Source organism: Carassius carassius, chromosome 23 (genome assembly GCF_963082965.1).
Source record: "Carassius carassius chromosome 23, fCarCar2.1, whole genome shotgun sequence".
Lineage (NCBI taxonomy): Eukaryota > Metazoa > Chordata > Actinopteri > Cypriniformes > Cyprinidae > Carassius > Carassius carassius.
In genome coordinates this window covers 16,122,291-16,136,612 of record NC_081777.1, presented here as the reverse complement: position 1 = coordinate 16,136,612, position 14,322 = coordinate 16,122,291, and the positions used below count along the sequence as shown (strand labels likewise).

The window sequence follows — 14,322 nt, the reverse complement described above, 5'->3', positions numbered from 1 at the left end:
AGAAGAGACAAAGGTCTGGGGACTGACCAACACTGATGTAATGGGTGGTTTTGTTTTAGAGAGCGTCACTTCCTAACTTCTCTGTTCTTTTGCCTCATCTCATCTGCCAGGATGCCCCAGAGCCAAAACACAGTCTTTGTGCTAAGAATATCAGTGGCTCCCTTAACCCACACACATAACAGAAAACAGACATTACATTCACTGGCAGTACAAACACACTCAGATACACACAAACATGACAGGCTTAACACGGATCAGCCTCACTTAAGTAAATATTTATTACAACCAAATTATATTTATCAGTATCTTATTTTCCCATCAGGTGTGCAGTTATAAGGACCCTTTCAACACGTGACTGAGGTTTAAATTGACCATGCTTTGAAATATTAATTATTAAATCTAAAATTAGACCCCACATATGATGTGGTGTGTATTTAAAGGGATAGTTAATCAAAACTAAAAATGATGTTGTTATTTACTCACTCTTTTATCAGTCCAAATCGGTATGATTTTCTTCTGAGGAACACAAAAGAAGATATTAAGAATTTTTGTAAAATCATTTTTTAATCTTTTTGTTTGTTTGTTTTTACAATAAAACTCAGTGGAGTCCGGCACTGTTTAGAATTACATGATTTAATTTTATATAATAACTTATATTATATTATTAACTTTACTACAATGATAATGTAAACTGTAGTTATTTAATTTGATATAAGTTGTTGTTATACCATCATACAATGCATGGAACATGTATCATTCTGTATGATTAATAAGCTTGTGTCCTTATAGATTACCACCCTACCCCCCTCAAAAAATGTCACCAAAATGTAAAATTTTACTGGCATTACTATCCATGTGGGGTCCCTATTTGGGCCCTATAATATAGGGAATACCAGGATCACACAAGCAAATAACAATTTTAATCTAATTAAATTATATGCAAAGATATGACAAAGAAAGGTAAATAATATTTTTAATGATGAATATGAAATATGAATGAAATAAGAAAGCATTTAAAAATATATATAATTACACTCTCAATGTGATACCAAAACTGCCATTAAGTGGTGCCAGGTCACTCTTTTAATTATTGAGTCATTCATTCAGCTGATTAATTCACATGGCTGATTAATTAAGATATGAAGTAACTGACTTCCATTGGCTTTCCAAATAAATTTAAAACTGCTGATTAATTCAGTTTTATGTGAAGCTATGTGTTGTGTGCTGGGATACACAATAATTTTTAGCCCTTTAGCACCATTGTTAAAACTCAAACAATTGAGAGAGAAAGAGAGATCATGATTTTTGATCATGGGGATAGACGGTCTGCACTTAGTGGCTGTTTATGCTGAATTTAAGCTGGATATCCATCTAAGGCTTGCTTGTGCTTGCTTGCATGTGTGTGTGTGTGTGTGTGTGGGTGTGTGTGTGTGTGTGTGTGTGTGTGTGTCAAACACTGAGCTTGAGTGGTTTGGGTTATCTCATTGCAGGAGGCTGAGAGAGGGCTCAAGGGCCTAAGAGGAGACCACTGTAGGTGGACATTTTTGTTTGTGTGTCTGAGAAATTTGCCTTTGTTCTGGTTGTTTATTTAAGGGTGTGGGTGCTGTGAACGTTTCAAGCTTGTTAGGGCACTGAGGGCATGCTGTGTGTGTGTGTGTGTGTGTGTGTGTGTGTGTATGTGTGTGTGTGTGTGTGTGTGTGTGTGTGTGTGTGTGTGTGTGTGTGTGTGAATGTGTTAAGAGGAAAAAGAAAGTGTATGTAGTGCTGGATGTTATTTTTGAGAGTGCTGTTGTGAAGAACATTTGTTGAAAGCTATTACTCATTTGAGTGAGCAAATATGTGTGTGAGAGAGTGTGTATGTGCTGTTACAACGCAGATCACATCTCTGGAATAATGAAGTGCAAATGTAGTTTTATCTCAGCGCTGCCTTTGTCTCTGTAGTGGGCATTAGGGCTGTGAAACATGTTGTTTACATTGTGTAATGACTGTTAGCTTGATATATGAAACATTTATAAGATACTTAGCATTAGGTAACACATACCTGTCATACTGTTGTCTTATACTGATTTATACTTAGTAGTGTTGTCAAAAGACCCGGTACTTCGGTACCAAGTCGGTACTAAAAAAATGTAAATGTGACGGTACCAGGTTTCTTTAAGTACCGGTAGTACCGAGGTCCCGTTCAAACCCGGTTCAGCGCTATGATTTCCGCGAAGCAGAAAACGAAGACGGAATCTCAAAATACAGTCATGAAAATGAAACTTACATTTTAATATGGACAGTCATGGAATTTGTCAAAGTTAGCATAAATTAATCAAATCAAATCTCCATATGGACCAGTATCTTTAAATGTTAAGCCGCAAATGTTGCTTGAAATATGAATCCGCGTTCTGCGCGTCTCTGTGTGAATTAATGAATGACAGAGACGTGCGGGTTTGTTTACTACATAGACCGAAGCGCATGACGCTTGCATTAATTTCAGCATCTGAGCTTCAGAGTTCTCTCTCCATCAAGCGACCTTTTCAGTTTCTCACACATGCAAAAGAGAGAGAGAGCGAGAGTCTTACCACGCTGAATCGACGCGCTATATGTAAACTATTCTTTATTGTCTTTTCCTGTAATGGAGTTCATTTAGAATTATTCATATTCATTTTTGAACAAGCAGAAGACATAACGGTTTATCCGGTAGTGGGCGGAGCTAATGCGCAAATGGCAATTTCATTGGCTGGCGCTGATTTAGTACCTTCCCTGTTTTGATTTCAGCAAATCAGTTTGACCTAACGCAGACAACGTGATTAATATTCATGAACCCAGCAGCTCATCAATTCATAGTGCATTGGATATACATTAGTATGATAGTAGAATTAGTAGTAGTATTATCTTTTAATAATAATTAATATGAATAATAATTAATATGATCGATTACTATTTTTTTTACAGAAACCATCAATGACCAAAAATATCTTAAGCATCACCACCAGTTTTAAGTTCAGTTAAAATGACAAATATGCATTCATTAGGCCTAAAAGTTAATTTTTACATAAAGGCATTGTGCTAGAAATATTACTATTATTTAGTAAAATGTATGTGATACTGCTACTACTGTTGAAAAAATTTATAAAACTTTATTTTTTTAAAGAAATAAATCACAATATTTCTTACATGTTTTAATTTTAATAGAAAATCCCCTTTATTTACCAGAAATAAAATGTGTTTAAATTTCATAAATTAAAAGACAAATTAAATTGAATTGGTGAAACTTGTTTACTTGTTATTTTTAGTGCTAAAAAGTTTTTTTTAATTAGCATATTTTTGGGTTTTGCTTTGGTACCGAAATTGGTACCGAGATCCGTGGATTTTTACTGGTATCGGTACCGAATACTGAAATTTTGGTACCGTGACAACACTAATACTTAGTTTGTATATTGTGCTCTTACCAGGAAATATATAAGAGGTTTTAGCAACAAGTAATTTAATTGTCCACACAGAAAGCAAAAAGTGCTCTGCAATGCTGTCATTCAACATGTATATGTGATTTTTTTCACTCACAATTCTGAGAAAAAAAGTTGGAAAATAAGATATAAACTTGCATTTGCAAGAAAAAAGTCAGAATTGTGAGTTTTTATTATGCAATTCTGAAAAAAAAGTCAAAACTCGCATTTACCTTTTTTATCTTTTATTCAGTGGTGGAAAGAGGCTTCCATATAAAGGTGAGTAAATGATGACAGAATGTTCATTTTTGGGTGAACTATCCCTTTAAAGGAGGTTGAATGTTTTTAGATCTATATAACTAAAAACTTTTTATAGAAGTTTTTATAGTAGTTCTTGAGTGTATATCATTCAGATGACTCTACATTTTTAAGTAAACTACTAATCACTAAATAAATCTTTAATACAGTGAGTAGTAGGCATTTTTCCATGAGAAACCTTTCAAATGCTACATTGTCACTTGACCTCATTATGTTGAATGCGAGTAACTATTACTACACCATTCAGGGATGAAACACATATTTCAGCATTGATAATCATGTCAAAAAGCAGTGTATTCTGATTAAACATTATTTAACTAAATGTATTTGCAAGAAACATATAAATCTAAGCTACATATTTATATTTTCATATAAAAATATTTAAATATAGTGCTAGTCAAGCACCTGCCATGGAGAAGAGTGGAAATGCTAATGGCTATGGAAATGCTAATTGTCACAATGTCACGGATGTCATTAAGATCTTTTATCGTTTGAGCTGCGGCAATTGAAGTCATTTCTTTCTACATTTGCTTTGAATCAGGAATTTAATTATGAAGCTTAAGCTCTCTTGTGTGTATTTAATGCAAGATGCTTTTCAGTCACATGAAGCAATTCTTCTTTATCTCATATGTCTGTTTCCCAGTCAGTCATTCAATCACTGAATCATGTTCTCTCAACCCTTATAACAGCATTTTTATCAAGCTCCCTCACTCCTGCCAATCGTTCCTACACCTCTCATGTCTTTTCTCTCCATCCCTCGCTCAGCTCCACCACTCCTCTCCTCTGTGGTGGCCACTTAGAGACAGGCGTGACCGTACATCCACGCTGCCTTTTAGAGTTTCACTACCCAGAATGCTGCAGCTGTGTCATTTGCATGGCAGGGTTTGGACCTCTCACTGGAGAATGAGAGTGTAGCTTTGAATTATTCATTTAGGGGACACAGAGAGGAAGAAAATTGTCCTCTCTTTTTTTTTCTTTGTCCCTGTCTGTCTTTTTCTACTCGTTGATGCTCTCATGAATGTGTCAGCTCCCCTTTTAAATTACGTTGTGATTTTGCAGCCACTTGTTCAATAGTGTTTGAAATGCTCTATTTGCTTAAGAACTAGTGACTGTCAGTTGTCTGGGGATGTTTGGTTCTGTACTTAGTCTGCATAGAGGCTTGGTCTCAGTGCTGCTGCGAATCAGTGGTGACATTCTTCTGTTTTCTGGGTATTCTGTTGTTTTTAGTGTCACCATCTGTTCCCCCACTGGACTTCAGAGATGTAGCTATCAGAGGAAAAGCTCAAACCATGAGATACAGTAGCAAATTTCAGCATGTAAAGCACATCACCAACACATCTGGGCTGCGTTTCCCAAAAACCTACTTAACGCTATGTCATTTTTCTGTAAGTCATTCGTTCGAAAGGGTAGTCTGGACCACTCTTAGCTATACCATATTGCTGTTCACAGTTCACTCCACTAGTGGCCACCACTGTGCAAAAAGCTTCTACACATTTCAGTCGCTACAATTGTAATTCTGTGGCAAGAAAAAGTGCAGAACCAAATACATATTACAAGTCTTAAGTTGTACTACACCCAGTGTTCAATTAATTTAAGTGTTTTTATGCAAAGAATAAATCTGTCATTAAACTGATGGGACTTGCAAACCATTTGGCAGCAAATAATTAGGAGTCTATTTAAAGGGAATGAATTAGGAGTCTATTTAAAGGGAATGAAGGGCAGTTTGATCAAACTATGGCAGCGAAACAGAGAATGGTTGTCCCAAATCAAAGACGGCTGCGTTCGCAGAACCAGTTAGTTTGCACAATTTCATAAAAGTGTCAGAATAGCTACTATGTCAAAAGATATAATAAAAAAAGCATTGCCTGCCATGGGAGCAAATTCAGCAGCTTTTACATCTTGTTGGTCCAACTTTGTTGAGACAAACTCGACGGAGCTACCCACTAAGCCCCGAAAATCAGCTGCTGGTGGCTCTTCGTATTTATGCTGTGGGGAGTTTTCTGGAGGTGGTTAGGGATGGATATGGGCTGAGTAAGGCCTCGGTGTGTTCAAGTGATAGCACATTATATATATATATATATATATATATATATATATATATATATATATATATATATATATATATATATATATATATATATATGAGGAGCTCTTTTCCAAAACGGGATAAATCCATTTCAGTAGTTTTCAGGAAAATTAAATTTTTTACCTAGACCCACACATTTTGTGAATATTCAATTTATCCTGTTAAAATGTTTTTTTTTGGCTCAGTCTGAACATGTTGAACAATGATTATTAAATCAAACAACAATTTTGTTGATGATATTTTTGGAAAAAAATTATGGATGGTCGTTTAAAAAACAAACAAACAAGAGAACGTGCAACATATATAATAAATATGTAATATAGTGCTCAGCAAAATCTCCTCTCTAGCTATTTTTTTCTATTCAGTTAACATGCTATGGTCATTAAATGGCTTTCCTGAGGTAAATGTAACGTTATGTGACATAATTGTTCTCCTGCTGTTATATTGGCGCGAGGGGGAAACCTACAAACCTACAAAACGGTATTATACTAGTCAATTCTGAAACGAAAGTTGTACTCACCAAACACCTTTATGAAGGTAGCCTTGCAAACGGGCACTTTCTCCGGATGTCTGTTGCACAGGAGACTGTACTTAACAGATACGTTCCGGTCTTTTTGTTTGTTAATGTCCTGGACTTTCGGACGCTTCCTTGTCACTTGCGTGATGTCCAGGCGATGAAGTATGGCCTGGTCCTGGTCAACCTTGTTTGGTTTTTCATAAAAATAGTTGAAATTTACCATCAGATCGTCCGGCGACAGCCTCTCGGCCTGACAGAAAACTTTGGCGGCAGCTTTGTGTTGACATCCCACTGTTGGTATTAACGCGCCACCCGAGTGACGAACCTTTTTTTTTTTTTTTTTTTGTGATTTTCTTTGTCCAGTCTGCGTTTTCTACCCCCAGGTGTAGGTCTCACTGGCTCATCAAGGCCATCAAAAGTGTTACTACAGTTTAAAGCACTCATTTTGAGGAATGAATGAACATAAACAAAGTAACAAACCTTTGTTCAGATCGCCGCCTGTTTGGATTACGTAGAACGCTCGCCGAATTCTGATTGGTTGAGAGGATATATCCCGTTTAGGCTAAAAATAGGTTCGGCGCTTATCTCGTTTTGGAAAGAAACTGCATCTTGCAGTACATTTTAAACAAGGAAATATAGCGATTTGTCATGAAACGTTGATGGAGCAGTTAATAGGTTCAGTACACAGCAAAATGACATGACAAACAATTTTTAAAAAAAAATGGCGTTTATCCCGTTTTGGAAAAGAGCTCTTCATATATATATATATATATATATATATATATATATATATATATATATATGTGTGTGTGTGTGTGTGTGTGTGTGTGTGATATCCAAGGTTGCATTTAGTTTGAAATTTGGATTATGCAATTTCTAATACTTCTAAAGTGTTTCTTTATAATGAACATCGCTTTCTTAATAATTTACCCACTCTATAACGCAGTGATATAGCTCATAGTGATATAGTTATTCTCAAGCCATCGATATAAACCTGGCTGATTACGTTGATTGCGTACTTAGGGAACTCTCCAAAATGAAGCAAGACGTAATTCGGGGAAAAATAATTGTTGAATAAATTGTGTTGTTTTTGTTTTCTTTCCGTACAAAAAGTATTCTCGTAGCTTTGCAAAACTGAAGTTGCACCACTGATGTCACATGGACTATTTTACCGATGTCCTTACTACGTTTCTGGGTCTGGGAACATTACAGTTGCGTTGCTGTCTATGGAGGGTCAGAGAGCTGTCAGATTTCATAAAAAAAATATCTTAATTTGTGTTCCGAAGATGAACGAAGGTCTTACGAATTTGGAATGACATGAGGGTAAATAATGACAGAATTTAAATATTTTGGTTAAATATCCCTTTAAACGCAATTACCTTAAACCTAGAGTGCTTTTTGGACCCTTTTAAGTAGTACAAATTATGTAATTTCACAATTACTTCTTGACTTTGAAATATGGTTAATGTGTACTTACATTTCCGGTAAACTAAAAAATACTTTAATGAAATTTTTATTGAAGCTTTTACATAATGTATTAAAATATATTTACAATTACATATTTATGGAGTAATAATTTAGAACATTTAAAATACCTTAACTTTAAATGTAATATTGAATAAGACACTACAGGTGAAATTATAATCAAGTATTTTATATGTGCTTTAGTATGTTAGTCAGCACGTCAAAATAAGTGTAATTCTTTAAAGCACAACAACTTATTATTTCAACATAATGATTTAATATATACTTTAAAATGTTAAGTTTGCACTTTTTAAAGTGTGCTTAAGAAACTGTTTAAGAAAGAGTCCTGACAGTCTACTGTAAGTGGCATTTTATTTCACTAATATTATATGCAAGATTATATGTACAGTTTTTTTTTATTCAATTTTTTTATATACATACTTTTAAGATTTGAAATACACCGCAAGTGCATATTCAGTCACACTTCGTTTTCACAAGCGAAGTATTAAGCTTTGGCACATAATTTGTCCCTAATTTGCTCAAATCATGTAATTTATTTGACTGCACTGTGACTTTTCTAAGCAACCTAAATTATAATTTTCATATGATATGATTGATGTTAAATTGGGGGTTAAAATAGGAAATCTGAGAAACCAGTTTTACCCTGAATTATGTATTATTTCTACTGCATTTGTTCATATATAAAAAGCACTGACATGCATTTCCTTGTTTATTTTCCTTTGTCTAGAAATCGTTTTCTCTGGTGATCGAAGCTCTGGACCATGACAATGAAACATCAGAGGCAGGTATGATGATACGTGTGTGTCTGTGTGTGTGAGTGACTGAATAAAATAAAAATCCAGGGATCATATGTGTTCTCACAGAAACGATTTGTAGCAATATAATAGCAAAGAGAAAGAAAAAATGAAAAGAAGGACATCACCAACAACAGACAGCCAATCCGCATTTACCCCTCATGCTGTCTTCTGGGGATTACAAGAGAACTGAGTAATGCGCGGGGTCAGTCTCCATGACTCTTTCATTTCCTGTGTTGCTTTCTGATTGTTTCTCCTTATAATTGAAGAAAAGCTCCATGACTGAAAATTTGTTGCTGGATTTTGCACACACACAATCACACGCACTGATCATGTTCTCATGCACAATAATGGTTGACTATTTAATGAATAAATTACACACATGTGCATGCTTCAGACAACACTGAGATACATTTGAATCACTTGGATATTGCCACTTCATATTCATAAGTAACCAAACTTAATTTGTTTCGCAAATATGCAGGCACATCTACTCCTCTCATCTCCTCTTTAGGTCTTTCTCATAAACGTTCTATCTTTTTTCTTGATTTCTTGTTGTCATTTATTGTAAATTTTCTCTTTGTTTCTCTTTTAAATCTGTCTGTTTCTCTCCTCGCTCTAAATCTCACATTCTCACTGCCCTCCAGCTCCTGTCATGTCTTTTCATTTACTTTACCCATCCATTCTCTCGTTCATTGGATTTATAGCTTGTCTCTGGTGAGGTGAGGCTTAGGTGGGATGATCCAGGAGTTGAAATGACGTGGGTTTGGAATTGTAAAGCCGTTTTTTTTTCCTGCCAACTCTGGATTATTATACATCCATGTATTAGAGTGCCAGATAGTTATAACAAGCTTTAACAAAGTCTGTCCTGACCCATTATGTCCTTGAAAAAGACTTGAGAAAGAAAGGGGCAAGGACACGTTGTTCAGTTTCTCATTTATTCCATCATCTTCAAAACATCTTCTGTCCAGGGTTGTGTGCCATTAAGAATTACGTGAAAAATGATTTTAAATTGCAAGGGTTTTTTTTTTTCTTTTTTTTTTAATTAAACAAAATTCTGGAAATAAAATACAGAATAACTGAGCAAATATGCTGGAAAATAGCCATTTATATTTTTTTATTCATGGTAAAATAAATAAAATGGGGTAACCCTCAAAGTGTAATTTAGTATATATCTGGTATGTATTTGCCATGAACATACAGTATTTTTATATAACATGAGCTGGGTCATCCTTTGGTCCCGTGCTTTGAGGGGGCCTCATGATTGAGAAATGACCAAAAGAAACCCACCCCCACCCCAGAATGTGATAGCAAACGGACCTACCTCAAAATTCCCTTGATCTATCGCTACTATAAAAACATCCTATAAGTTTCAGAACTCAAAACTCTCTCATTAGTCTCAAAACAGCTTATATTGAAGCCAGTCTACCAAAATGACAGGTTGTGGAATGCGCCAATTTATGGCATACTAGTGCGGCTAAACACCACCTCCGTATAGAATAAGATCAACACCTGCTTCTACATCGCTGTCTGTTAAGCCCCGCCCATGTGAATGTAGTGGAATTAATGAGGGTGGCAAACACAGGTCTATGCAGAAATCTAAAGATAAATATGGCTTTGAAGACAACAAGATGCTGTGCAGTGTCAAGTTGTGGAAAAACACAGTCCCTACAACAACAGAAATTGCGATCATGGGAGAATTCGATTTCTCCCATGATCGCAATTTCTCCCGAGTAGGAAGGAACAATGGCGCTGACATTGTATATATCCAGGAATGCAGTTGTATCAAAAGTATTGACATTCATTACTCAAGTAGAAATATAGATACTAGGGTTTAAAAAGAATTTTGTAAAAGTCGAAGTATCAACTCAAGCTTTTTACTCAAGTAAAAGTGTAAAAGTACTGGTTTAAAAAACTACTTAAAGTATAAAAGCTTAAAACCGATGAACCAATACTTAAAAAAAAAAGAGCCAAAAAAAATATGGATAACATTAAAGAACATTACAAATATTTAAAATAAATCCATAGCTTTCACCTTGGATGCTCTCATTTCCCAAGTTGTGCTTCCCTTAATCTAAGGATAATAAATGTATTTCACAATCTGGGTCATTATTTAATACAAAACCACACATAATGTTTCTACTGTATCCCTGTCAATTACTCTGATATTTAGTTAAAATGAGTGCTGTCTGTCACTGTCTTTAATCAGTTCTGTGAATTACTGTATGGTCAGTCTTTATAAAGTAGCAACAATGTAGTTTTTAAAATACAGTACTGTGCAAAAGTCTTAGGCACATTAGTATTTTCACCCCAAAAAAGGGTTTTAAGCCAGTTATTTTATCTTTTGCTGTAGTGTGTCATTTTTTTATTTTATTTTTTTATGTGAAAGTGTTGTTAAAATTATAAGTGGAACTTAATAATAAAAAAGGCAGTTCATGACCTCTTTAAAGGTGACCTATTATGACCTTTTTACAAGATGTTAAATAAGTCTCTGATGTCGCCAGAGTGTGTAAAGTGAAAGTGAAAGTGAAGTGACATTCAGCCAAGTATGGTGACCCATACTCAGAATTTGTGCTCTGCATTTAACCCATCCGAAATGCACACACACAGAGCAGTGAACACACACACACACTGTGAGCACACACCCGGAGCAGTGGGCAGCCATTTATGCTGCGGCGCCCGGGGAGCAGTTGGGGGTTCGATGCCTTGCTCAAGGGCACCTAAGTCGTGGTATTGAAGGTGGAGAGAGAACTGTACATGCACTCCCCCCACCCACAATTCCTGCCGGCCCGGGACTCGAACTCACAACCTTTCGATTGGGAGTCCGACTCTCTAACCATTAGGCCACGACTTCCCTCGTGGCCTAATGTATGTGAAGTTTTCGCTCAAAATACCCTACGGATATTTTTTTTATATAGTTTGTTAAAATTACCACTTTAAGGGTATGAGCCAAAACATGCCTCTTTCGTGTCTTTCCCTTTAAATGCAAATGAGCTGGTGCTCCTGGAAAGAGGGCGGAGTTTCAAAAACTCGTGCTCCAGTAGAGCAGCAACACTGGTGCTTTCCATTGCAAATTAACAGTCCACTATTAGTACGATCCTGTTATCTTTACAGAAAACATACTCGGTTTAAAAGACAATAATCTTTTTGTACTGTGCATAATAAATGTGCGTTCATGAATCACACAGACGGAAGCACGTAAAGATATAAATTATGAAATAGCTGGTCTCATGGTGCCATCAGATGCTATTACAAATTTTACAAGTCCCACTTGCAGTAGCCTGTTTAGTTTACTCACCATGCAAAGCGCAAGTGGGGAACACAATAGGAAACACGATTTCTCCCATGATCGCAATTTCTCCCGAGTAGGAAGGAACAATGGCGCTGACATTGTATATATCCAGGAATGCAGTTGTATCAAAAGTATTGACATTCATTACTCAAGTAGAAATATAGATACTAGGGTTTAAAAAGAATTTTGTAAAAGTCGAAGTATCAACTCAAGCTTTTTACTCAAGTAAAAGTGTAAAAGTACTGGTTTAAAAAACTACTTAAAGTATAAAAGTAAAAGTAATGTAAGGGAAAAAAAAATAATTAAGAACAAAAGCTTAGGCTGCACCACAGGGGCCTATTGTGCACTACCCCACCTCCTCAAATAAACATTTTTCTAAAGGCCATAGGCCATAATGACTATAATGTTATATTAAAATGTTCATGTTGAAAAATTTGGGATGCACTAGGCTACCTGTTTCAGCCGCATATATGCCCATTGAAAATGAACGCACTTTAGTACAATGCAAATACATTAAAGGACTAGAGATATGATGACTAGTTGCCTATAAGTATTGTTATGGTGCAAAAAGTCAAACTTCAGAACCATGTCATCAATAACCTTTAATGGAATGTAAATGTACATCCAAGCTTAGCTGCAGGAATCTGCGAGGGCAATGGAAAAGAACATTGGTGCAGGCTAACAAACAATTACCCTTGTGTGGTTGTCTATATACAATAAACATTATAGTGCTGTCAAAATGAATGATTAATCCAAGTGATTAATCAAAAACTAAAAATGAAAAATAACTCATAATCCTGATACCTTCTTGATTGATAGCTTCCTGTATTCGGTACATACGTCTGCTATGTCCAGTGTGTGTGGGGGGGGGGGGGTAACGAGTTACAAAGTTGGTATAGCCTACTTATCACAACATTGTTAATCGCGTCGTCAATAGAAAACGATAATTTATTCAAACTTCTCCCTACCGAACTACAACCCGAATTCCGGAAAAGTTGGGACGTTTTTTACATTTTAATAAAATGAAAACTAAAGGAATTTCAAATCACATGAGCCAATATTTTATTCACAATAGAACATAGATAACGTAGCAAATGTTTAAACTGAGAAATTTTACACTTTTATCCACTTAATTAGCTCATTTAAAATTTAATGCCTGCTACAGGTCTCAAAAAAGTTGGCACGGGGGCAACAAATGGCTAAAAAAGCAAGCAGTTTTGAAAAGATTCAGCTGGGAGAACATCTAGTGATTAATTGTAAAAGTTAATTGATATCAGGTCTGTAACATGATTAGCTATAAAAGCTTTGTCTTAGAGAAGCAGAGTCTCTCAGAAGTAAAGATGGGCAGAGGCTCTCCAATCTGTGAAAGACTGCGTAAAAAAATTGTGGAAAACTTTAAAAACAATGTTCCTCAACGTCAAATTGCAAAGGCTTTGCAAATCTCATCATCTACAGTGCATAACATCATCAAAAGATTCAGAGAAACTGGAGAAATCTCTGTGCGTAAGGGACAAGGCCGGAGAGTTTTATTGGATGCCCGTGGTCTTCGGTCTCTCAGACGACACTGCATCACTCATCGGCATGATTGTGTCAATGACATTACTAAATGGGCCCAGGAATACTTTCAGAAACCACTGTCGGTAAACACAATCAGCCGTGCCATCAGCAGATGCCAACTAAAGCTCTATCATGCAAAAAGGAAGCCATATGTGAACATGGTCCAGAAGCGCCGTCGTGTCCTGTGGGCCATGGCTCATTTAAAATGGACTATTTCAAAGTGGAATAGTGTTTTATGGTCAGACGAGTCCAAATTTGACATTCTTGTTGGAAATCACGGACGCCGTGTCCTCCAGGCTAAAGAGGAGGGAGACCTTCCAGCATGTTATCAGCGTTCAGTTCAAAAGCCAGCATCTCTGATGGTATGGGGGTGCATAAGTGCATACGGTATGGGCAGCTTGCATGTTTTGGAAGGCTCTGTGAATTCTGAAAGGTATATAAAGGTTTTAGAGCAACATATGCTTCTCTCCAAACAACGTCTATTTCAGGGAAGGCCTTGTTTATTTCAGCAGGACAATGCAAAACCACATACTGCAGCTATAACAACAGCATGGCTTCGTCGTAGAAGAGTCCGGGTGCTAACCTGGCCTGCCTGCAGTCCAGATCTTTCACCTATAGAGAACATTTGGCGCATCATTAAACGTAAAATACGTCAAAGACGACCACGAACTCTTCAGCAGCTGGAAATCTATACAAGGCAAGAATGGGACCAAATTCCAACAGCAAAACTCCAGCAAATCATAGCCTCAATGCCCAGACGTCTTCAAACTGTTTTGAAAAGAAAAGGAGATGCTACACCATGGTAAACATGCCCCGTCCCAACTATTTTGAGAACTGTAGCA

General features: G+C 36.2%; 1 protein-coding gene across 2 annotated transcripts in view; it reads left to right on the top strand.

Annotated features, from left to right (window-relative positions):
• The window catches only part of LOC132101367 (protein jagged-1b-like), a 60,797-nt gene that overhangs the window by 29,264 nt on the left and 17,211 nt on the right, over positions 1-14,322 (top strand). For both annotated transcript variants that reach the window (XM_059506267.1, XM_059506266.1), the window contains exon 3: positions 8,565-8,622. In XM_059506267.1, coding sequence (XP_059362250.1) covers positions 8,565-8,622 — 58 coding nt within the window. The remainder of the gene's footprint in view (positions 1-8,564; positions 8,623-14,322) is intronic.